This window comes from Mesoplodon bidens (genome assembly GCF_964165515.1).
Source record: "Mesoplodon bidens genome assembly, chromosome: 1".
Taxonomy (NCBI): domain Eukaryota; kingdom Metazoa; phylum Chordata; class Mammalia; order Artiodactyla; family Ziphiidae; genus Mesoplodon; species Mesoplodon bidens.
In genome coordinates, this window is record NC_138176.1 from 114,330,940 (window position 1) to 114,356,967 (window position 26,028).

General features: G+C 41.2%; 1 protein-coding gene across 1 annotated transcript in view; it reads right to left on the minus strand.

Annotated features, from left to right (window-relative positions):
* Nucleotides 1–26,028, minus strand: part of HEATR1 (HEAT repeat containing 1) — a 50,694-nt gene that overhangs the window by 8,313 nt on the left and 16,353 nt on the right. Inside the window, exons 17-36 of the mRNA XM_081241251.1 lie at nt 25,480–25,671; nt 23,650–23,833; nt 23,363–23,499; nt 22,423–22,615; nt 16,980–17,149; nt 16,215–16,373; nt 14,639–14,881; nt 14,249–14,380; nt 13,271–13,374; nt 12,726–12,869; nt 11,727–11,845; nt 11,510–11,631; nt 9,622–9,750; nt 7,925–8,155; nt 7,046–7,172; nt 4,792–4,952; nt 2,196–2,242; nt 1,974–2,097; nt 1,237–1,377; nt 433–722 (exon numbers count right to left, since the gene is read on the minus strand). Of these exons, the coding sequence (XP_081097377.1) occupies nt 433–722; nt 1,237–1,377; nt 1,974–2,097; nt 2,196–2,242; nt 4,792–4,952; nt 7,046–7,172; nt 7,925–8,155; nt 9,622–9,750; nt 11,510–11,631; nt 11,727–11,845; nt 12,726–12,869; nt 13,271–13,374; nt 14,249–14,380; nt 14,639–14,881; nt 16,215–16,373; nt 16,980–17,149; nt 22,423–22,615; nt 23,363–23,499; nt 23,650–23,833; nt 25,480–25,671 (3,149 nt within the window). The remainder of the gene's footprint in view (nt 1–432; nt 723–1,236; nt 1,378–1,973; nt 2,098–2,195; nt 2,243–4,791; nt 4,953–7,045; nt 7,173–7,924; nt 8,156–9,621; nt 9,751–11,509; nt 11,632–11,726; nt 11,846–12,725; nt 12,870–13,270; nt 13,375–14,248; nt 14,381–14,638; nt 14,882–16,214; nt 16,374–16,979; nt 17,150–22,422; nt 22,616–23,362; nt 23,500–23,649; nt 23,834–25,479; nt 25,672–26,028) is intronic.

The following is a 26,028-nucleotide window of genomic DNA, read 5'->3' on the forward strand; positions in this document are numbered from 1 at the left end:
GGGCATCCTGTGAGGTTGGTGCTACCTCGGTTTGTAGACGGCAAAGCTCTAACAGGCTGCGTAACCCTGGCGAGCTGGCGAGGCTGCACGCTGGCAAACACCAGAGCCAACGAGAGAGCCAGGAGCGGCCACTTCTGGCGCGGCCAGCACCTGGCAGCTGTGGCCCAACCGGCTGGGCCCCTCTACGAAGCAGTGTTGTCACCTACTGCTTCCGAGGAACGCTGGTCAAAGGGGAGCAAAAACTGGGGGACAATACACATCAGGTAAACGAGAATGTTATTATTTTCCAGTCTGAAGAAAAGGTCACTTCTCTAACAAATCTAATTTTATGAAACTTCTACTGACACTCGGGAAAAAGTCACTAAGGTTTTCTTTTCCAGCTGATACCAGAAACCTCGTGCGGTGGTCTTGTGTCCGGTCCCCTCGACATACCTGGGGAGCTGAGGGATGGCCAGGGCTTCCAGCGTGGAGATCACCTCGGCCACACACAGCAGGGCACCCCCCAGGACGTTCTTCTCCTCCTTTGTTCCTAGAGCAATCAGCCTCACGGCGGTGTTCAGCACAGGGACAAAAGGCTCTGGATTTTCTGCACCAAAATTCTTGCATAAAAGCTTTAAGGTGTATAAAGCTGTCTGTCTGTTTATTGGTTGTTCTTCTAATGTCTTTCTTTTATGCTTCACCATGGCCACAAGGACTGGGACCAGTTCCAGGAAATGGTAAACCTGAAAAAGACAGCCAAACTTCCCAAATAATTAAAGCCGCAAACAAAATGCTAGTCCTTTTCTCCATTTTTACTGCTTGAGACTGCCTAAATGGAGATCAGACCAAGACGTCCTACGCCACACGATTAAACACAAGCGACCTTTTCTCCATCTGCTTTATTTACCAATAAATGGACGCATGTGCTTGCGACCAATTCTGTATTTACATAAAGCACCCTACCCGTGTGGAGTGAAAGAGGATTAGAATCGTGCTAAAGTTAAGGCAACATATGGTCCGTATTAAGCAAGAATACTGCTAGGGTGCAATTCCACTCTAAGAGCTCTTATAATACGTATATACGTGGCTCCTATCAGAATTAGCATCACATTTTAAAGACACACACACATCACAGCACTGTATTTGGATAATAATATACTTATTTAAATTGTACCACTGGAGAAACTTCAAGCAGTTAAATGCAGCTCTGATAAAGCAAAGAATGGGAAATGGGTCTGTAGCACAGTCTTGACTTACAATTTTCTTCTTCCAGCAAGTTTTCTGCTGTAGTTTGTTGTTCAAAAGATCCAAAGCTTTCCGGCGAACAGACGGCAGTGGGTTCTCCAGCAGCCCTCTGATCACAGGGATGAAGGTTTCTGTGGGCAGCAAGGCATTGACCTACACAGCAGTTTTACATTTAACAAAAAAGGAAAATAAAAAATACAAAAGGGAAGATGACTCATTTAAGACAGACTTCCATTCGCTGCACACCTTCTAGGTACGAGGCATTTTCACTCACTATCTAGTTGTTACACTAACCTTTTAGGGAGGCATTACTAACCACATTTATCAAACAAACAACAACAAAAGGATGCTCACGCTAAGTGGACTGCTCAATGCCATGGAGCTAAGCAATTCAGCTAGATCTTAAACAGTGGTCTTGGCCAGTGATTTTACTGATGAACTAGAAACTCCACTGAATAGATATCTTTTATTCCACTTGAATAAAGCGAACATTATATAGCAGGACATGAATCAATATTTAAAGCATCATATTTATTGAGGCACATGTTCTCATAATTGGTAGGGAAACAACTGTTTTCCAGATAAAATGATCTCCAGTCATCAAGAGATTCTTTTCCAAGAAAAATCTGGGCTGCTTTCTGTTAAGCTATTGCTAAGTTTACTCTTAAAGTAAAACTTTCTGTTAAATAACTTTACAATGACATTGAACAGCAACAAAACACAGAAGACAGGGAGAAATAAACACCCACCTTGTCCAGCATGTCATAAGCTTTACTGAGGAGTGCTCGCCAAAACTTCCCAGTGAGCTTGTCCGCGTTTCTTTCCATGGACTGTGCTACAGCATTAATGTAGCCAAGAACCATTTCTAGCAACCTGAAACACAGGAGACCCATAAGAGAGTACTATTCTTCCAGCTTTTTGATTAAAAGTTCGAAATTATTTCCAAATACGAATTTTAAAAAGTAACATACCTCTGTTCAAGGCCTGTCAACACCTGAGGACCGCCACTTTCAACTACCTAATTTTTAAAGAAGGCGTCATTAGAACAATGTGACAGCCGATGACGAAAAATCCTTTGAAGTGCAACGAAACATCGGAGACCGACCAACTCACTCCCCAGTGTTTTCTGACATTACAATTTAATCAGGTCCAGATCACCCCTGTCATACGGTAATAACTCCATTTCCCTTAATTTAATTAGTCCCTTCCCTTATTTTGATTACCTTCTGTAGATATTCATACTATCTGTAAAGTACTACAAAGATTCAGAAAAATACAGCAAACGATTAACACCTATTAGTTTTCTGAGGTGCTAGTCTTTCGTTAGCCCATATCTAATTTTAAGATATTAAACTTAAGGACACAGCTGTAGTCCCCTCTGTATCGTTCCCTAATCCCAATCTCCTTCCACCCCAAGCCCCACAAACTTGAATCTGTGGCTGACTGTTATCAAAGAGTAGGTATCAGCCGGCAACATGCTTTCTTGATTATATTAGACTGTTGAGATCTATCTATGGTAACTTATGTTGTTCTAGTTCACTCGTTTTAAATGCACACAGTATTCCTCTCCATGTACCACGACTTATTTATTCATTCCCCTCTCTTGGTAGATATTTAGTTTTATGGCCCTTTTTTCCCCCTTTAGTAACAGTGCTAAAAAAGAACTTTTCTCCTTGAGCATCTAGGCAAGTTTTCGTAGAGAAAGGAAACTGCCAGACAGCAGGGGTGAGCATCTTCACTTTGAACGGACACTGCCCTGCACTTTCTGAAGTGGCTGTACCAACTCCTGCTACCCATCACTGTACAGAAATGACTGTGTCCCCCCAGCTTTGCCGCTTCTTGTATTAACAACTTTAAACTTCCTGCCAGTTTGATAACAGCATGGTGGTATCCTCTATAATCTGAATTTTCCTTCGTACTAGGGAGGTTGTTTCGTCACATTGGCCATTTGTGATTCCTCTTCAATGAATTCATATTCTTTGCCAGTTGTTCTAACGGAAACGGATGCTTCTTGATTTATAAACAGCAATACCCTTCTTTTAGTCTGTGGCTTTCTTTTCATTTTGTTTATGGTGGCTTTTGGTTGACGTTCTTAAGAAATTCTTTTCCACCCTCCAGTTACAACAATGTTTTTCCCTTGGTTTTCTTCTCAACGTGCTAAGTACTTCTCTTCACACTGAAGTTTTTAATCCACCTAAAACTGTCTTTTGTTTATATATGAGATCAGTCTTTCTTCCCCTCACTTGGAAAACAAACCGTGCCAGCTCTAGTTCTTGGACATTTTTCTCTCCCCACTGCCATGTGGTGCTACCAGCCATGGAGCACGTTTCTTATATCGCATGGGTGTGTCTGCCTGATGTCCAGTCACACTGATCCACCCACGTGCTTGGGAAGCACCACCATCCTCGGCAAGCCTGCTTGACACAGAGCAATGTCTACACTGATCACTCTCAAGTGAGCTTGCTGAGCTAATTACCAGTTCTACAAGTTCATCAATTCTCTTTTTTTTCTGATTCTTACACTTCTTTTGCTGAGTAGGAATAGTGACAGAGGGCACCTTTGTTCCAGACTTTAACAGGCACATGTTAATGTTTCATCATGAAGTGTGCTGTAAACCACAGGCTTCTGACGGATGTCTTTATCAGGCCGAGGAGTTCTGTCCATCTCACAATGGTGAGGATTATTTTTCTGAAATCACGAATAAGCGCTGGATTCACTAAATTCTTTCTCTAAATATTTCAATGATCATAGGTTTCCCCCTGGATCTGTTCACGCATTGTAACAGAAACAGAATACAGATATTTGCATGCTCAGCCATTCTTACGTTCCTGGTCATGACCCTGGATCCTCCTTTCTGTTTCTTTATTTCTTCATTTTGTCTCTGTATTTCCTTCTTTCTCTCTCTAGTTTAAAGTTTAGCACACAAACAGAAAGGTGTACGAATCATGTATGTAGAGCTCACTATACTTGGGTAAAGAAACAGCATGTTATCAGCACCTCAGAATCCCTCTCCTACTTGACCCTGCTCTTTCCTCCTTCCCAAAGACAGACACTGTCGTTACGTCTAAAACCACAGGTGTGTTCTGCCTGTTTCTGAACTTCATACAACCGGAATCACAGGATGCACTCCTCTGTGTCTGCCTTCTCTCCTTCGATGTTATGCTGATGAGAGTCACCAGACGGCTGTGGGTCACTGAGGTTCACCCACGTCCAGCTATGACGAGACGCTCTGTCCACTCCACTGATGATGGACACTTGGGTTGTGGCCAGTTCTGGGCACCATGAACAATGCTACCACAAACATTCTTGTCGATGTCTTTTGGTGCACATGTTCACACACCTCTGCGGGTATACACCACTTGAGAACAGAACTGCTGAGCCACAGGGTTCACGTATATAAAGTCTTAGTAGATCGTGCCCAACGGGTGTTCATGTTGAGGTGAAGGGCACTATCTGTTTCTATTACAGGCATGCCTCACGTTTTCATGAGAGACTTGCCAAGCTGTTTTTACTAGCCTAAAACACAGTTCCTTCAGAAAAAGCAAACACATTTAAAGAACATCTCACCTTTCTGATAAAATTATTGGAAGCCAGGAGCTGAGACATGAAGGACACTGACAAAAACTTAAAATGCCGCAGCTGCTTGCTAGTGTGAGCATCTATGTTAAAAACCTGGAGCATTTCTTCTTGTGATTCGCTCTTGTAAGATACTGATATGGGAAGGGTTTCTGAAAAAGAGCAACAAAACAAGTGTCCTCACTCATCTTCGACCTGATTCTTTGGTATATAGGTACAGACATAATGAGCAGGGTAATTTGAATTTGAATTCAAATTTGAATCCCACATTCAAATGCATACAATTTTTAGAGAGAAATTTGTTACTCTGTTATACACATAATATACAATATGTATGTTATTATACATATGCACGTGTATATATAATTTGTTATGCCCAGTTTTTCCTCTTCTAAACCAGTGAAAGATAGGAGTATATTTACCAAGAAAGTACCCAAACAGCCCTGAGAATAGAGTATGTAAGACAAATCCAAACAAACAAAAAACAAACAAATAGAAGACAAAGATACTGCAAAAGGAGTCTGAACTGGCTCCATGCCCCATTTCCGAAGCTGCAGAGACATTTACTTTCATGGCCCACAACAGGCTAAAGGAGGGTCATCCCTTGCCTTCAACATTTAACTCTAAAAGCTGCAGATGTCTGTTCTAAAACTCTGTAGAATCCCACATTCAAATGTATCAAATATGAAAGGGGTTGGGGTGCCATGGCTGGCGGTCCGTGGTGGGCCACTTAAAAACCACCGTCCTTGGGCCTCCCTGGTGGCGCAGTGGTTGAGAGTCCGCCTGCCGATGCAGGGGATACGGGTTCGTGCCCCGGTCTGGGGGGATCCCATATGCCGCGGAGCGGCTGGGCCCGTGGGCCATGGCCGCTGAGCCTGCGCGTCCGGAGCCTGTGCTCCGCGACGGGAGAGGCCACAACAGTGAGAGGCCCGCGTGCCGCAAAAAGAAAAAAAACAAAAAACAAAAAAAAACCACCGTCCTAGAGAGTGACTCAGAATGAAGGCTCTGTCCTCAGCACGTCACCACACACAGCTCACCGGCGCCTCCCAGCTCTGTCCCTCCCAAACCCGGCCAAGCAGGGCAGACAAAGTAAATGACCGGTCACCCAGACAACAGTCCCTGTGGAGTCTTCAGACCCTGCTTTCTTTTCTTTTTTTTTTTTTTTTTGCGGTACGCGGGCCTCTCACTGTTGTGGTCTCTCCCGTTGCAGAGCACAGGCTCCGGACACGCAGGCTCAGCAGCCATGGCTCACGGGCCCAGCCGCTCCGCGGCATGTGGGATCCTCCCGGACTGGGACACGAACCCGTGTCCCCTGCATCGGCAGGCGGACTCTCAGCCACAGCACCACCAGGGAAGCCCAGACCCTGCTTTCTAATGTACCTCACTGTTCTGCTCCAAAGGGCAGAGAACTAAGAACAGTCAACACGTCAGCCCTTTCTTAAGCCAACCTCATTGGTGCTGCAATTAGTGGAATTTTCTTCGAGACCCCTACGTGGTAAAATTTTCAGATTTAGTTACCACTGCTGTGGTACCTGTTTTGTTTTTCTTCTTATAAAGGTCTTCACGGGAACTCCCTGGTGGGCCAGCGGTTACGACTCTGCGCTTTCACTGCCGTGGCCCAGGTTCAATCCCTGGTTGGGGAACTAAGATCCCTCAAGCCGCACGGCATGGACAAAAAAAAAAAAAAAAAAGCTTCACATTTTAAGGGGAAACTAAGATACAGCTAATAAGATGCTAACTTGCTATCACTTTACCATCAATTCATCCCAGACACTTGGAACACTCCACAGCCCACACATCAGCACAGAGGTCTGAAAGCCAACGTGTGAGGAACAGCAAGCAGAAATCCCACTTACTGTTTTCCATAAACATATGAGAAGGTAACAACTGTATGCCCGAACAAAAATTACTAACTTACTTAAAAAAAATCCTTCTAGGGCTTCCCTGATGGCACAGTGGTTGAGAGTCCGCCTGCCGATGCAGGGGACACGGGTTTGTGCCTGCCCCGGTCCGGGAAGATCCCACATGTTGCGGAGCGGCTGGGCCCGTGAGCCTTGGCCGCTGAGCCTGTGCTCCGCAACGGGAGAGGCCACAACAGTGAGAGGCCCGCGTACCGCAAAAAAAAAAAAAAAAAAAAAAAATCCTTTTAAAGATGCACCATGGGTTCTGAAGACAAGCTGCGTTACCTTCTGCCTCTCTCAAGCTTCCAGATTAAACAGTAATTAACATCGGACTTAATGCCCACCTTCTTTTTCCTCTGGCAGCTTCATTAAGTACTCAAGGATATTCATCAAGCTTTGGATCTGATGCTGGACACTAAATTCACAACAGACTGAAATCCAAAATTCAGTGTCTGCCTCTAAAATAGCATCCTGTGTAGAGGAGAGAAATAGGTCATAAACTGTACCTCTCAAATTTATGTTACTTAGTAAGTACAAATAAGGGAAACGTTTTAAAAATACTTCTTAGCACACAAAGCCATTCCATGCTGTTCCTTATGGTCACGTGTATGACCAGAGGAATCAGGTACTGAGCTTCTTACATAAAAAAGCCAATTTATGAGAATTATGATGCATAATTCCAGGATAAACTGCATTACGATATCTGGCAGAAATGAACATATTACTTTACTTGGAGTAGGTTCTAGATCTATTCCTGGATCCCACGTCTAAGAAGCCATTTAAAAACAGCCCTGGACGTGTAACTTCTGCCCTCATCTCTCTTCAAAACAGTCACCTGCATCTCACTGACTTCAGTGACACCGACCCTCGTCCCCTGCCCCCTAAAATGCCTTCAAAACCATGTTCAAGAGACAGTTTAATTCCTGTACAGCTATACTCTTTGGGGCTTAATTAAAATACACCCACCCAGCACGGCACCAGCCTAGTTTCTTAGAAAAGTCAAGTCACCCTCAGGAGAAGCCCTGTTGCTCCTGAGGGTATTCAGTGCCTCAGGCTCTGGAAGCAATTTCAAAGAATGCCAGAAACACCTTTAAAAGCCCTTCTGAGCACACACTGTTAAGTAGTGCACACTAAGCATCACCAGCCTCACGTTTAAAGTGGAAAGTAACACAAAATCTGTGTGAAACACCCCCTTTTCCTGTCACTGCGCCCTACGCTCTGACCTTTTCTCCGAAGGCAGCCACCAGCACTGTTTTAGTGACATACTGTTCAAAGAGCAGGAGGAGGAGAACCCAGAGGAATCTCTCTGCGCCCAGTGTGCCAACAAGCTGGACGAGGACAGGCAGGCGCCTGTGCTCGGGCACGTGGGGCAGCGCGTCCACGAACACGTTCATGATCTTGACCACGATGTCCTCCACGTTCCTCGTGACTTCTGCAGAGTCGCCACCATCAGACTGCAGGACAGCAAGCAGGGACAGTGAGTAGAAGCAAATAACCCTCCGTGAGACAAGCTATAAGTAGACACGAAAAGGCCTTCAGATGTGCCCCCAAAAGGTTATCAAAGGAATTCTAATAATCAAAGCCCAATCGGTAAGTATTCAAGGAGTATATAGATTATGTCCTGGGCACTCTGTGGCCCTGAGGGGACTACAAAGTGCAAGGCATGAGCACTTCCCCAAAGGAGATGTATCATCTCCACGAGACACAGTACACTTGTGAAAGGGTAACAGGAGGCACTAGATGGCAGATGCCAGAGACGGGCCCTGAGAGCAAGGCTGCTCTCAGGCCGCCCTGCAAAAACCAAGCAGGATTTGAGTTGGGCCTCGAGAAGAACGGTTTAATCTGAAAAGCGGAGTGTGGCAAGGCCATCAGCTCCCTGCTGCTTTCAGAATAAAGTTCAAACCACCTGGTATGGGTGCTCAGAAGATAACAGCCTAATGGATGAAACGATGAAGGAACAGACACCTGCATGAATGGCTAGCCTGGTGCCCCTACTTCCACCCGCTTCGGCTCTCCACGTCCCTCACACACACTGCGCACGCCACCCCCAGGCCGGGACTGCCTGCCCTTTCAGGGGGCAAATCCTATCTCCTCTTCAGACCCATTCGAAGTCCACTTCTTAATAAAGTCTGTGTGGTCATCCTGGCCCACGTGGACCTTCCCCTAACCTGAACTCTTCAGTGTTTATCAAATTCCACTGGCATATACCATATTAATGCGTATCGTTATTTTCCTTTTTATAGACGTCTCCTGTAGTGGCTAACTTGCTGGACAGAGAATACCAACCTTATACCAAGATTAAAAGGAGGAGGTGCTGGGTATGGTCATCGCTGAAATGGTCAACAGCATGAGGAAAGACAGTGACAACAGTGGGGGTAAACAGAAAATGCAAGTGGATAGCCATGCCCATTCATGTTCAAGGCTACTTTTTAGTTTCAAAGTCTTCACTCCTTGCCGAGACTAGTCTGGCAGAGACCAGGTCTCACTCATCTCTGCGTACTGAGCTCTCAAGGGAATGCTTCGTAAATGTTTGTTGAATTGTATGTTAACACATTTGCTCTAAAACTTCCTATTTCATCGACTTACACAGGGGTCTTATCAAACTGACGCAATGTCCTGAGATACACAGTAAATGTAAATTCACTTTGTCAGAGGAATGTTAAGGCACTTGTATAGTTATACCCTGGCAGTACAGCAGAACCAGCTCGGCATGTTTATAGGTATTTCTGGAAAAGACATTATTTCCAAGATTACTCCTTAGCTTCACCACTCTAAAATTTAAGGGGCATAAATACCTGAGCATTTCAGAAAGGCTTTTCATGTCATGTATTTACCACTACTTGAATTTCATGCTATGTAAAATCTTAAAAATCTTAAAAATCAGAAAAATAACACCAATGATGGTGGAAAGACAGCTTACCTGCAAAAGTGCTGGAATTACCATTTTCACTGTCTTGTTAATAACCTGAAAACTGTAAGTATCATCTAGACGCATCACATTGGCTCCCATAAATGTAAAAATAGACATGATATTGTGTAGAACTTTATCCTGAAAGAAAACACATTTTTCAATATTTTCCATTTTAAGCACATCAAGTACCAAGATTCATTAAACTCAGCAATAAAAAGAAATAACTCAAATTAAAAATAGGCAAAGGATTTGCAAAGACATTTCTCCACAAATAAACAAACGGTCAATAAGCACATGAAAGATGATCAACATCAGTTATTAAGAAAATGCAAAATCCAAATCAGAAGACACCACTTCATACCCACTAGGATGACTATAATAAAAAAGCCAGTAACAGCTGTGAGGGAGTGGGGACATAGACCCCTCAGACACTGCTTGGTGGGTACAAAATGGTACAGACGCTCTGGCAAATGGTCTGACAGTTTCTCAGAAAGTTAAGTTGGCATATGACCCAGCAATTCCACTCCTATTGAAAATACTGAAAACATGTTCACACAAAATCTCCTATACGAGTGTTCACAACAGCGTAATTGTTAACAGCCAAAAAGTGGAAACAACTTAAATGTCCGTCAACTAATGATAAACAAAATGTGGTATACACGTACAATGGTATATTATCCAGCCATAAAAAGAATACTGATTCAAGCTTCAAAACGGATGAACCTTGGAAACATTACATGAAGTGCAAAACAGACACAAAAAAGGCCACGTATTATAAGATTCCATTTACAGGAAACGTCTAGGGCTTCCCTGGTGGCCCAATGGTTGAGAGTCCGCCTGCCGATGCAGGGGACGTGGGTTCGTGCCCCGGTCCGGGAGGATCCCACATGCCGCGGAGCGGCTAGGCCCGTGAGCCATGGCTGCTGAGCCTGCGCGTCCGGAGCCTGTGCTCCGCAACGGGAGAGGCCGCAACAGTGAGAGGCCCACGTACCGCGAAAAAAAAAAAAAACACCAGGAAACGTCTAGGATAGAGAAGGTAGATCAGGGTTGCTGGTGGTAAAGGAAACAGGCAGCGAATGCTAATGCATACGGGGTTTCTTTCTGGGGCTGATGAAAACGTTTAGGAAGTACATAATGGTGATGATTGTACAATTCTGTGAATAAAGTAAAACCACTGTACACTTGAAATGGGTGGCATTTAACTATATATTCATATGGCATATGAACTATATTTCAATAAAAACAAAAGAAAAATATCAATGATTCTTAATTTTTTCTGGATTATCAACCCCTTTGAGATCTACTGACTCTACACCAAGGGGAAAAAAAATCCATACACATTAAATCTTGCGTATGATTTTAGTAGATTAAGAGACCCGCTAAAGGTCATGGAGAACCAACTCCAGGTTAAGTACATCTGACCTAAATCCCCTACATGAAAATAATTTCAATCTCTTCAAAAATTTTTAAGTGACGTATTTCTATAAGGAACACGATTTCTTTAAGTGAGGTACTTTATAATCAAATTAATTTTAAGTCACTGGTTGAAAGCTGTGTGAGGCTTACCTGAGGATTCACGGGATTTTTTCCAAATAACACTAATACCACCACTTATTGGATAGCTACATTGCACCTAGCACTGTGCTAAGTGCTAACAATAAATTATCCAATCCCATTCTCACAACAATCCTACGAAGAAGGTTACTATTATTCTCCACTTCACAAAAAGGGGAACCAAAGCTTAGCAAGATCAACCAGCTTACTGTCTAAAGAAGCTGCAGGGCCAAGAGTCCCATCAGCGCTGTAAGATCCAAAATGTCCACTGAATTCAGAACAGTGCAGGCCTACGCATTTCCACAGAAAAAAATATCTGCGTAAGTCTTAAATTAACACTTACAGGAAATATTCCAGCAACAGTACCCAGAAGTAAAAGGGCATGGTGATGGGTCTGAGGCATCTCGGAAACGCGGATGCACTGAACTATCAATTCCACGTTGAACTTCTCCTCATCGAGAACATCTACAGGGCGAGAAATAAAATATCTCTAAGTGGTAGGTACATTCATACTCGGAGTAGATAATCCTTCCCCCCTTTCCTTCCAACAAAGTACACACCTTTTGGTATTTTGCCGCCATCTAGAGAGAGTTTTTGGCAGATGTTAAGCAAACAACTTAGAATTAACTGTTTGGTGTATTCCATACTTCCCTGCTCCGGTGGCAAAGGCTCTAAACACCTTCAGGATGTCCGGAAGAGAAATGATGGGAAATGAAAGAGTTGTACAATTTCAGTGCTGCATTAATGACCACTGTCCAGAACACATATTAAATAAACATTTAATTTAAAATAAAACATTAACATTAAACATTTAATGTTAATAAAATATTAACATTAAACATCAAGTCTAGAGCCTGCACTCTAAAGCCCACGAGCCACAACTACTGAGCCCGCATGCCACAACTACTGAAGCTCACATGCCTAGAGCCCCTGCGTGCCACATCTACAGAAAGCCTGCGAGCAGCAACCAAGACCAAGCGCAGCCAAAAATAAATAAATAAACTTATTAAAAAACCCAAAAAACATCAAGTGTATAAACATGATGTAAGATTTCTAACTCTGATTCTTCTAGTGCAGGCAGGCGCTTATGTCACATTACCTCTCCTCTCTATTGCACCTTCCATCAACCTATTTTAAATCTCCTTAGAGGACAACCTTGAGAATTACTTTCTTTTTGGACGAGAGCACACATCCGCGATGCAATGCATACACTATAGCTATCTAATAACGCACACCTACCGAAAAAATATAGCGGGCGTCACACTATATCCTTAAATACAAGTAATGATACCCCCGGGGACATGGTGTTGAAAGTGAGGAAGGAAAGTAGGCTGGAGAAAGCACTCATTTATTACGTAAGACGGGATGAGGATTAGTTTTGGGCCCTGGTAACGGGTTCCTATAACCATTCTTTAAATCTTTCAACTATAGTATTCAACTTGCTCTATTTTACAGACTAGCTAAGCAAGAAGAGAATGTGAAAAGAGAATGTTAAATAAAATAAGATGGGCAAGAATTAGAATCTCATTCTCTCACAGATCAAAGGCAAGTGTCATTACCTTGAGAGTAGGTTAAAAAGAGTCGGTATCAATATCTGAGGACTTTTGAGTTTCTTTTTGTGCTGCAGTAATTCTAGGATGAGGGTTGCTCTTTGCCAGTAAGAACCTCCAACTTCCTGAACAGATTCTAGATCTTGTGATTTTCTGGGAAACAGACAAGACAAAAAGTTAGAAGAGCAAACATTATCAACGCTAATAAGTAAAAATTACTGTATCCAATTATGCCCAATTGATGGGTATCAAAAAATCACAGGGCCTCCCTGGTGGCGCAGTGGTTGGGAGTCCGCCTGCCGATGCAGGGGATACGGGTTCGTGCCCCGGTCTGGGAGGATCCCACATGCCGCGGAGCGGCTGGGCCCGTGAGCCATGGCCGCTGGGCCTGCGCGTCTGGAGCCTGTGCTCCGCAACGGGAGAGGCCACAGCAGTGAGAGGCCCACATACCGCAAAAAGAAAAAAAAAAAAAAAAAAAAAAAAAAATCACAATGGTTCCAAAACATCCAAGGCCTGGGGGACAACAATGTTCTCACTGCATTCATAGCTCTTACTTCTGCTGCATTTTCTGCCTCCTTGTTTGCTGAATTGTGCCTAAGGACTTAGTTTTATCTGGTGGCTCCAGTTCTATTCTGACTTGTTCAGCATTAACGGAAATCTGCAATATGAAGGAAGAATGGGTGATAACAGGATTCCATGGGTTAAAATTAGAGCAGTTTACGTTGATTCAAACAGATACAACGAACATGTTTCTGTCCACTTTGTCCCCCTACAACCCTACAGCCCAGCCCAATCCCGAAAGACAAATATCATTGACAATTTTTTATGTATTCTTTGGGAAATTTTCCATATACCAACAGCTCTATAAACATTAAACACAGACACATACACAAACACACACACACTCTCTCTCTCTCTCACAGAGGAGCATATTATGTACACTGCTCTGTGCCTTAATTTGCTCCACTTAACTCATCTTAGAAACCTAAGTAATTATGTTAAAATTCTGAAAACTGCAGAATCTGGATACTAAGACTTTACCACACTATTATCTATTTTTGTGAAAGTACTTTCCTAAAAAAGCACAACAAAGCAAAACACTGAGTAACTAGGTGGTTATTCTGATCTACAGCTAGGTTTCAATATACATATAAACCAATGAGCAGATTCTCAGTTCCATTCTATATGTCATTAAACAGCTACTGAAACCAAGCAGAACAGTCCATGACCAGCTGAACATGAAGCCGCTGTTCACTCCTGTTCTTGCATAAGAGGGAGATCCTCCCTAATGAGTTAAGATCCAACCTAACATACACCCTACGTGTTCAAGACTATAATTATTTCATACAATAAAAATAATGAAGACATATAACGTTGATTTTGCACTTCTCTGTGACCTCCTTTTCCATGACTCTGGTTGATGGGAACATCTGACTTCCTAAAAGCATTACAAAATGGAGGAAGCTTAAACATGGTGTTACTTGGAAGAGAGTAAACATCAATAAACAAATGGCAGGAAGTTTGCAACTCACCCCTTTAAAAACACTGCTAACAGTCTGAGCACAATGCGAGTTTCTACAGCTCACCAATAAATCAAACAATGTGCACAAAAGCTTCTGCTGAACCTTTTCATCTGAAATAGCTGCAAAAAATGGCTTCGTAATCTAGAGGCAGAAAAAAGGCAACTGAGATAAATGAACAAACTTCAATTCCAAACATGATCTTTCTATCATTCTCTTTTACAATGTGAAATTGGTCTCCATTCTGTCAGTTTAAATGACTCATGTACATCATTCAGTTTTGCAAAATGGCTCAAATATATCATATTCCTTTAAGATATGCCCAGTCTATTTTCTTGAAGTAAAACATTACAGATTTTTGAAAGCCTGAACGTGCTTTAGTTTCTGATAGAAATCACTGACCTTTTCGAGGGCTGTAATCTGAACGGTTGGCATTCCTGTGCAAAGTTCCTTTGTTGTGTGCATAGCTTTTATAAATATATCTAGACTCTTCGGGTCCTTATGTAAAAGGGAAGCTGAATACTCATTATATTTTCCCAGAATGAGATGCAGAGCAATGACCTCATCTTTCAGGACACCTGTGGGCTCCTTCTGGATCTTTTCTAACAGTTGCTCAATCATAGGCAACAGCTGAGAAAGCACCATCTAAAATAAAGTTTGGAAAATTTATTAGTAAATAGTTATCTATATGGATACAAGTTTTTGCTTGCTGTACAAAGATATCCAAAGATATGCTGCAAGACTGGAAGCTTAGCCTGGAGAAAAAAACCCAATAAAATAATGACCTCTTAAGACACAGGGATAGCTATTAATCCAACTAAAGCACCCAGGTCCCCTCTGACAGTTCAGTCTATAACAGTCAAAAGCTCCAAACCCTTTAGAGATGACAGGAAAAATAATCTGTGGGCATCCTAACACTTTCTGAAAACAGGAAATACAAACTAAAGTTTTGGACTATAAAAATAAATTTTAGTTTTTCTACACTACATTTCCAATGCTGTGCAATTAATATTAATTCAAATTATGTATCTGAAGTCTTTAATAACTCAACCAGGAGTCAGCAAATTATGGCTTGCAGGCCAAGTCCAGAGGATCATCTGTTTTTGTCAATTTTGTTTACTGAAACACAGGCATGCTCATTTGTTTACATACTGTCTGAGGCTGCTTTTGCAATACAATGGCAGAGCTAAGTGGCTGCAACACGTTCTGTATGGCCCACAGAGCCTAAAATATTTACTACTTAGTTTTTTACAGACCAAGACCGTCAATTCCTTGTTTATACCAGGGAGGACGCAGAGCTGATAAAGGCCATCTGTTTGCTTACAACAGGACAATATAATCAAATGGCTTTTACCCCATTTGATCCCTCTTTTAGTTCTTCAAGTTGAAGTCAGTCCGAGAACGGTAAGGTCCACGGGCATTTTTGGAACACAAGGATGAGAAGCAGTTTTTCTGTACCAGCACAAAGCACCAAACAAACATGTGATTCACAGCCTCTTCCTTTTGAATCATAGGCTTCCTTGACAACATAATGAAAGCTTTGGATTCTCCCCACAGAAAAATGTACAGCCACATACATTTTAAAAATGAGTACATGATTTTGGAATGTGCATAGACTTTTATGTTCAAATATATTATTTTGTGGAGGATTTTCACCTGAAGAACAAACAAAAACTAACAATTTTTCAGCAGTGCATCGCCAGAGTTTTTCCCTGTGTAACTGTAAAATTCATTTAAAATCACATCGATGATGAGACAGGGATAACACACAATTTTAAAATGGAAAGAAACTCACTAATATTTGCTTTTTGTATCCTGTATTTTTCTCCACCTCAACTCTTCCCCCTCCCAAATTAATAAAGTGTTCACGTCTGAGTGTATATATGCAACTCTCACAAAGTCTTACACACACGTGAGCAGTTACAATAATCTTTAGTAACATCACATGGATTGGACAGCCCACTTAAATTGCACATACCTCACTGCTGACTTCCTGAAGTACTTTCATCAAATCTTTTGCAACATAAGATGGGCAACTATATACACAATAAAGTAGGTTTTTCAAAGTTTCAGACAACTTCTGATGAGATTTCGGCTTCTTTTCTCTCTGTAGTTCCTCAAATAAAGTAGCCAAATCCTAGTATACAAAAAAAAGAAAACCGGATTGGAAAAAAAAAGTTACATGTACTACTTATGGAAGATTCTTTCCCAAATGATTTTCATGATTTTCAATACCCTTAATAGGAAAGGGTATTACTACCTATCAGGTAGCTTACTATCAAAAGCTAAACACTGGCCTTTTAGCCAGTAAAAAGATAGCAGAAATGAAACATGGCATTGCTATCTTTTTAAAATGGGGGAAGAAAGATGTGCAGACATTGACATATCAATTTCTAAATTCAATGACTTAGTCAATAAAAATCCCTGCAGGGCTTCCCTGGTGGCGCAATGGTTGAGAGTCCATCTTTCGATGCAGGGGACGCAGGTTCGTGCCCCAGTCTGGGAAGATCCCACATGCCACGGAGCAGCTAGGCCCGTAAGCCATGGCCGCTGAGCCTGCACGTCCGGAGCCTGTGCTCCGCAAAGGGAGAGACTACAACAGTGAGAGGCCCACATACCACAAAAAAAAAAAAAAAAAAAAAAAAAAAAAATCCCTGCAAAGCGGAATGTCAAGAAAGGAGAAAAAGGTTCATGTGTCCACATGGGCATACACACTCTCAATCTTCTTTGCTACTGAGTTTACCTGAGCAACACAGGTGGCATCTGAGGTGATCTCCTCTGCTTTAGGAACCACATGATCTATGACCAGATGAAACTGGGATGCCACTCCGCTGAGGGCCTGGAGACCATGAATGGCAGCCCTACGTACTTCTTTTATGGGGCTTCCCAGATTAATGAGTAGAGATGTCACCACTGAAACCAAAGGGAAAAAAATTTAAGTAACGATTCAAAACATTGAAACAGTATAGAACTTCAATAGTACCAAAGGGTGCATGATGCAAGTTTTCCTCTCAACTCAAACTCCCTCTCTGAAGACCAGTCACTGTTTAATTATTTGTTTTCTATTCTAGAGAAGTGTCAGACATTTTCTGTTATATTCTTTTGAAAACACACAAATGAGACCACAGCATACATAGCCTGCTCTGCACCAATGGCTATCACATCTCAATGTGTATTGGAAGGGTTTTCCATATAAGTACATACATATCTACATTAAATATCCTTTCAAAACTGTATACAGGGCTTCCCTGGTGGCGCAGTGGTTGAGAGTCCGCCTGCCGATGCAGGGGACGCAGGTTCGTGCCCCGGTCCAGGAAGATCCCACATGCCGCGGAGCGGCTGGGCCCGTGAGCCATGGCCGCTGAGCCTGTGCGTCCGGAGCCTGCGCTCCGCAGGGGGAGAGGCCACAACAGTGAGAGGCCCGCATAACGCAAAAAAAAAAAAAAACTGTATACAAATGCTCCATTGTATTTTACTTTACTGGTTACTCTATTTTACCTTACTGGTAAAAGTTTAGATTGTTTCTAGTCTTTTGGCATTAAAACTGCTGCAACAAACACCCTGTACATACATCCTTGCACAAGAGTGCAGAGGAAATAACCCATTTGTTCATGATAGTTTGCAGATATTTTGTCCTGAATAGATGTTTGTTTTCACTTTCTTTTTGATGCAGAAATTTTATAGCTTTATAGAAGAATTTTTCTTCTAGTTTTACATGCTGCTTTGAAAGGTGCTCCCCTCTCTAAAAGAGTTTTAAAAGTATCTACCTCTAGTATTCTACATTTTCTTCTAACACTGAAACTAAGTTTTTTTTTAATGTGAAATCTTTAGTTCAGGTGAAATTTTTGTCTAAGGTATAAGGTTGGAGTCAAGCTTCTTTAATGTTTGCAAATGGCTAGCAGATGTCCTGTTTAACAGTCAACCTAAGAACCCCACAGATCTGGGATGTCAGCTGTGTCATTCATACATCTCATCCGTATCTGAAATGTATCTATTTTTGCCAACTATACTTCTAGAACCATGTCCAATAAAAATGATGAATTTAACAGGAATGCTTTTGTTTCGCCAATTACGTGGCAAAAATACTAGCTTTTGCCTTGAGAAGTATTTTCATCATGTTACTCCTACTCCGCTGTCACTTAATTAGGAGTAATTCCTGATTTTTATCTCATGCCTTTTCAGATCTTTGGACATGATTATATGGGTTTTCTCTAGCCAATTATATAATAGAATACCTTGTTTTGAACCAACTTTGTATTTTTGGAATGAACTCTGGGGAAATGTTTGTTTTCTAAAATAATGTTGCTGGACCCAGCAAGTATTTTATTTAGAATTTTTGCATCATTATTAAATACAGCCATCGCCTTTTATCTGTAAGGATGTTGTGCTGGTTTTAGACAAAGAATCTGGAAGCTTTCCTTGGTTCTATGCCCCGCCCACTTCAATAACATTGAAATAACCGGCTTCAAGAACCTGGTAGAAATCAAGTGAATCAGGGTTTTTTGAAGAAAAGTCTCCAGGATAAAGAAACATCTAAATTCCTTTTATGGTAATTAGTTATTTAAGCTTTATTCCATACTATTTACTGGGGCAAATTTTGGTGATTTTTATCTTACTAGAAATGATCCATTCTACATACACTACTTCTGGAATGCTAAGAAACAGTGTGACAAGCTTTCATACTCTTCCAAGCAGATCATATGAAAGCTAGAAATCCTTCCTGGTCTCCATGACATTAATTTATAAAGTAAAGCCAAAAATGAACAGCTGAGAAGTTGAATTCATACAAAGGGCAGCATCAGGCCAAGACATCTGTTTGCTAAAATTCCCAGTAGAGTGGGGCAGAGCTTTCAGAAAAAGCCAAATTCAAAAACCAAGTACTAACTACTATGGTTACTATGTTCAAGTAAGTTACTGGAACCCAAGGTGGGTTAAACTACATTATTTAAGCAATCAGCTGTTAAGTATGTCCTTCCACTTAAAAATCTATGTGACTACATTCTCCCAAATAAGTTTTTTCAGATTTGAAATAGCGTATTTTACATAAAAGCTGAAAAAAATAGTTGAGTTTTGCTTTTAAACATGTAGATAAACTTACTATATTGATAAGGCGTAACAAACCAACAGCCGCCTCCAGCTTACAAACATTAAACTCTTATTCATTTAGCAAAGATTTGCTCTATGCAAGCCTGAGCTGGAATACATATTTGCACAGAAAGTAAAAAGACTGGTTAGATTCCCAAGCCACTGACAGAAAGTTAACTCATACAATTACATTAATATTGCAAACCCTTTTTTTGCACAGCATAATATTTTCTTGTAAATATATGAAAACAAATACCAGCCAACACTTCCTAGACTCCTAACGGAAAAGGTATGGCTAGAAGCTCACTGTGGATTCACAGTGGAGTGCTCTGAGGACAGGTGCAATGAGGAAGCAGCCCTCTACTTGAGGCCCTGGGGGACTCTAGTGGTCCTTGAGCTTCCATGAAGAACAGAGTGCATCTCTCCTGTTTTCAGTGGAGTAACTGTGACATACCTAGGCAGCATAAATGCAAAAGTACCTCAGGAAGTGGGGAGATGACAGAAGGCAAGACAGCAGGGGTAGGAAGGGAGCCCGTCTTGTAGCAATACCAGAGGAAAAGTTAGGTCCTTTGGTCATGCTACGTACAAAGAGGCATATATTCCTCAGAAGCCACTGCCTTTGATGCCAAAGGATAGCACATTTCACACCTAATTAGAAAATCTAACTACTTATGACTTCGTATTTTTGAAAACTCGTAAGTTTAACAGTAGACAACTATTTTAATAAACTATGGTATCTCCACACAAAATATTCTGCAGACATTTAAAAAATACATATAATTCTATATTTATTAATGTAGAAAGATGCTTACAATGTATTCATGCAAAAAGTTTAAAAAATGCCCAGGACATATACCCTGAGAAAACCATAATTCAAAAAGAGTCATGTACCACAACGTTCACTGCAGCACTATTTACAATAGCCAGGACATGGAAGCAACCTAAGTGTCCATCAACAGATGAATGGATAAAGAAGATGTGGCACATATATATAATGGAATACCCAGCCATAAAAAGAAACAAAATTGAGTTATTTGTAGTGAGGTGGATGGACCTAGAGTCTGTCATACAGAGTGAAGTAAGTCAGAAAGAGAAAAACAAATACCGTATGCTAACACATATATATGGAATCTAAAACACAAAAAGAAAAGGTTCTGATGAACCTAAGGGCAGGACAGGAATAAAGACACAGACGTAGAGAATGGAGTTGAGGACACGGGGAGGGGGAAGGGTAAGCTGGGACAAAGTGAGAGTGGCATGGACATATATACACTACCAAATGTAAAACAGATAGCTAGTGGGAAGCAGCTGCATAGCACAGGGAGATCAGCTCGGTACTTTGTGACCACCTAGAGGGGTGGGATAGGGAGGGTGGGAGGGAGACGCAAGAGGGAAGGGATATGGGGATGTATGTATACATATAGCTGATTCACTTTGTTATACAGCAGAAACTAACACAACACTGTAAAGCAATTATAGTCCAATAAAGATGTTAAAAAAAAAAGTCCAGGAAATTCACATCCGAAAAACCTGAATAAACCTTCTTAAAAGTAAATCCACCTACACAGACCTACTTGAGAATGGACTTGAGGATATGGGGAGGGGGAAGGGTAAGCTGTGACAAAACGAGAGAGAGGCATGGACATATATACACTATCAAACGTAAGGTAGATAGCTAGTGGGAAGCGGGAAGCAGCCGCATAGCACAGGGAGATCAGCTCGGTGCTTTGTGACCACCTGGAGGGGTGGGTAGGGAGGGTGGGAGGGAGGGAGATGCAAGAGGGAAGGGATATGGGAACAGATGTATATGTATAACTGATTCACTCTGTTATAAAGCAGAAACTAATACTCCATTGTGAAGCAATTATACTCCAATAAAGTTGTAAAAAAAAAAAAAAAAAAAGTAAATCCACCTAAAAAAGGGACTGCAATATTTCAGTAAGTAGTGGAGAAAAAATTACATTCATGGGATTTTATTGTATAAGTAAAACTTAAAATTGTATATCTATCTCACATATAACAAAATTTTGGTTACAACTGTAATTATGTGCTCTTTCAAGGAGCTAATAAAAGATAAATATTGAGAAATTGTTCTGGGGAAAATGTACGATCATTCACTTTGCATTCATAGAACATTTATAACAAGTGATTTGGGAATAAAAAACTTAATCAAGAGCATGTTCAGGGCTTTCCTGGTGGCGCAGTGGTTGAGAGTCCACCTGCCGATGCAGGGGACACGGGTTCGTGCCCCAGTCCGGGAAGATCCCACGTGCCGCAGAGCGGCTGGGCCCGTGAGCCATGGCTGCTGAGCCTGCGTGTCTGGAGCCTGTGCTCCGCAACAGGAGAGGCCACAACAGTGAGAGGCCCGCGTACCGCAAAAAAAAAAAAAAGAGCATGTTCAAATTCTTCACAGGCCACTCTCATTACTCTGATACTTAAATGATTCCATCATCCTCATCAACTTTCTCATCTTCAGTCACTATAGGGTCTAATTCTGACAGATCCTCTTATTTGTCAATAGCTTTGCAAGTCAATCCACTTCTCAACAGCATGTTTATCAACTTCATGAAATTCTGCATCTTTTGCAAAATTTACAATTTACTTTATAAAAACAGAAGTTTTATTTTTGGGTGTTTCATTAGTGAGTGCCCAACCTGAAAATTACTTTATACCTGATAAAAGAGATAAATCCAGGAGGGTTGCTTGAATGGAGACCAATTTAATAATTCATCAGTTGAATGCTGAATTGTATTATGATGGTTTGGCTTCCCTAGACAGCCCAGTTACTATTCAAAAAATGAACAGACGGATATTAAAAACCCATGATTAACCACCTGCCATTTTTATTATCTGTTTTGGTGAGATTTTGCCATTGATGTTTAAAACTTAAAAGCAATACTTAGAAGTAACCAAAAACAGTCTACAAATACACAAAAATATATATGCACACAAATACATACATACATAGACAGAAAGAGTGTGCACCCACACTAATAAAAAAATAAAAAAGAAATTCTCCAAACTACAACCTTCACACACCACACGTGGAGAAAGCATTACCATCTGGTCACGACGGAACAGAACGATGCTACTTGTAGTACCTGGAGAAGATGCGGATGCCAGCTGATGTTTACACTGAGCTTTCTGAGAAGAGAGCATTGCACAGCCCACATAAAGAGCTTGAGTCTGCAGCACTGTTGTCACCCTGCAGTTAAGTGGATTTGAAAGGCTAGAACCATAGGTCCATAAAACAGAAAAGAACTTGAATAACTGGAAAACATCTTCTAGATGTACCTAAATTAAAAACAAAACACAGTGAAGTTTAATTTTTACTCACATAAGCTGGTTCCAAATCCTCTTTCCACTAGTGTATAATTACAGAAAACAATTTATTGCAACGTTTTGCTTTCTCTAGTCACTTAAAATTATTCTCTGCTTGGTACTTTAACCGACTGGGAAGGGTGTGCAAGAATTCAGACGACTCACTATAATTTTGCACTAGAACACATTTAACAACAATGGAAAGGATGAGGTTGCCAAGCAGAAAACCAAGACAAAAGTGATGTCGGGAAGCCTCTACGAAAGTACCGTGAGGGTGGAGTGAGCAGTGTCAACTGTGTCAAATGCTGTCAAGAGGGCAAGTAAGACAAGAGTGAAGAACTGACCACTGGGCGTGGCAGCACGGGGGTCACGGTGCCGTGATGAAATCTCTTCACTGAGCGACTGCATATCCTAAATCACCTCTCTGAACTGTAGTTTCTCGTTGGTAATGACAGTAGTCAACCGAACATATCTGGCCATTGTGATTATTAAACACCTGAGCAGGCCTAACACATGAGGAGGCCGGCAGCAATGTCAGTCTCCGTTCAACCTACCGACGGGTGTCACGAATCAGCACTGCTTTACAGGGTCTGCATCCATCACCACATGCTCGTCACTGTCTAAAAGTCTACTTTCATGTTCATTAAAAACTGTCATAACTCAAAGATCTACAACATCTTCTTCAAGGGGAGAGTCTGCCTGAAAAAGGTGAGCTAGTACCTTCATAAAAAGTTTCATCAGAACCCGAAAATGGACCGTGTCAGCACCACTGAGAACCATCTCGAAGAGCCCAATGAGCAAACACAAGTAGTCTCTGCTGTCTTCTTTCAGCTGTTCAGGATTCCACCAGGTATCGTCTACGGGGATGTGAAGAGAAGGAGAAACAGTGCATAAATTTATGCGAATACACCGCTGGGAACTTCTCATTCAAGACAAAGAACAAGATGCGGAATCAATAACTCAGTTTTCCACAGTATCACATTCAAAAGATTCACAGCTTGTCCTACCTTTAGGAAAAGATTTAGGAGCCTTTAGTGCATGAATAAAATTTTTCAGTGAAAACACGAGTAAAACTGAGTCCTCCACAGCAATCCTCCGGGCAGTCTTGAGCTGTTCTACATAATGTGCCCACAGCTCCAATGGTATCCCTCTGTCCATCATCAGCTCAAAATTCCATTCTGAGGGGATCTCCTAAAATGTTAAAGGAAGCAAAAATAGCACAAGTTTAAAGGGGTTCTGAACATGGGTTATACAGATGGACTGCAATGGCTATATGACTGGGTAATTTGCAAAATTTTGTCTACATGTATATTTGGGTGGGGAGAGGAATAATAGTTTTAATCAGATTTTTAAAGAGATCTAACCATCACTATTCACAAGACACAAATAAGTTCATCATGGCTTCATTTTATCTATGTTTTCTTAAAACACCGTCCCTAAAAACAAATGTTATTCATATAATTTATCCTTGTCAAATAAAGGGTAGGCACGTTTCTAAACAGAAAAATAAGGTACTGGATTTCCAAGAGATCCTTAAAGGGACTTTTCTCATTTCATACTTTTACTACTTAACTGAAGAAGGTACATGGTCAAATCCCCAAACTTGCAGATGATTCTAAACAAGAAGCAAAACGTTAAGGTGTTTAGATATTACACTACAAGCGCCAAAAGCAAGCATGAGAAATGGTGCAGGAAAACAACGAACGAGACTCCATAAAGGTGGGCGCAGAATAATAACTTGGTAGTAAAATAACCCAAAGCCAGACTTTCAAGATAATGTCTCTAGTGAGGGATTTCATTGGCTCAAAGTGCTGCTACCGCCGAAAAGATGCTCGGGCCTCTCAGAAAGGGCATCAAATATAAAACCACCTGTTATCTACGTGTGTATAAAACACTCGATTTGGCCACACTTTACCACTGAGAACAAATACAGTCCAGGTCACCACACTTTCAAAAAAATAAAGAAGTTAGGAAGGGCTCATCTGGGTATGTGGGTGTGTACGTATGTATTTATTTGCCACGCTATGTGGCTTGCAGGATCTTAGTTCCCCGACCAGAGATCAAACCTGGGCCCTGGCAGTAAAAGAGTGCTGAGTCCTAACCACTGGACTGCCAGGGAATTCCCTGGGTTACTTTTTAAAATATGAAGATTCAGTCTCTTAAAGTTTACATAAATTTAGCTATAATGGCTATGACCAGAACTTATAAAATCCTGAGAGTATAAGTGAACGTCAAAAAGATGGGATTTGTTGAGCATCTCCTACAACAAGGAACCCTCTGAAGTCTGGAGAACAAATAAAAACAAGACACTATTAAATACAAGACACTATTCTATGGCAGATATTAAAAGAAATAATCTATAACCCCAAGGTGTGGTGTTTGGTAAAAATATCAACTGAAACATGTTCCTTAGTAAGACTGTCAAAGATAATAGTACGCTGGCAAAATCCAAATTAAAATAATACAAAAGATCTATTCTAGTAAACAACAGAATGAAACAATACTTTATTCAAGCACTAATATATCTAGTGAATTCCTCACCACGAGACATAGTTAAGTATAGCTTAGATAATTACCCAATAAAGATGATACAGGGGAGAGTCAACTATCAGACACAAACACCACAAATGTGAAATTCCATGATTCAATTAAATTTCTTGCAAAAGGAAGATAGCACCTAACCCACTATCTACTGCTACCCAAGGCTGCCTCACATTTCACCCCTAGAATCCAAAGACTCAGCATCTCAGCCCCCGATTTTTGGTTCTGCTGTGATTAACAAGCCAGGCAGTCACTTTTCTTCTAACATTCAACTTTCCAGAGTTTGCACTCCTTACCACTGTAGTTATGACACTTTCGAGCTTCTTTATTTTTTTCTGCAACAAACTGAAGACTCTTGTCGCAAATGGAAAATGAGTTTCTTTTAAAGACGAACAGCAGGAGACAAGTACAGCCATGATCACGTGAAAAGTCACTTTCTGCTTCAGGCTAAAGGACTCCTTTTCTCCAACACTTATTAAATCCTCCACCTTGAGAAACAGACAGACTCCGTGAATGGTAGCTCTTGGTTTGCATAAGAACAATTTTTTCTACCTCTGCCAGTCTAGGTATCATGTATTTCATATTTAGAGTGAGGTGATAAATACAAAACCTTAAAAAAGTAGTAAGCATTGATTTCTGGGTAACCAGAAAAATAAGTAATTTCAGAAATTATAATGAACACAACTGCACTTGCCAACTGGATGTTTTTATGCCCTTAAAAGATTTACTAAGGCAAAAGAAAATTTCTCCTCTTTTAGATTATATTTTGCTATTTTAACAAAAAATATGACTTTAATATTTTAAATGAGAGGAAAAAAGGTTAAAAAGTAGACATTATATTCCTA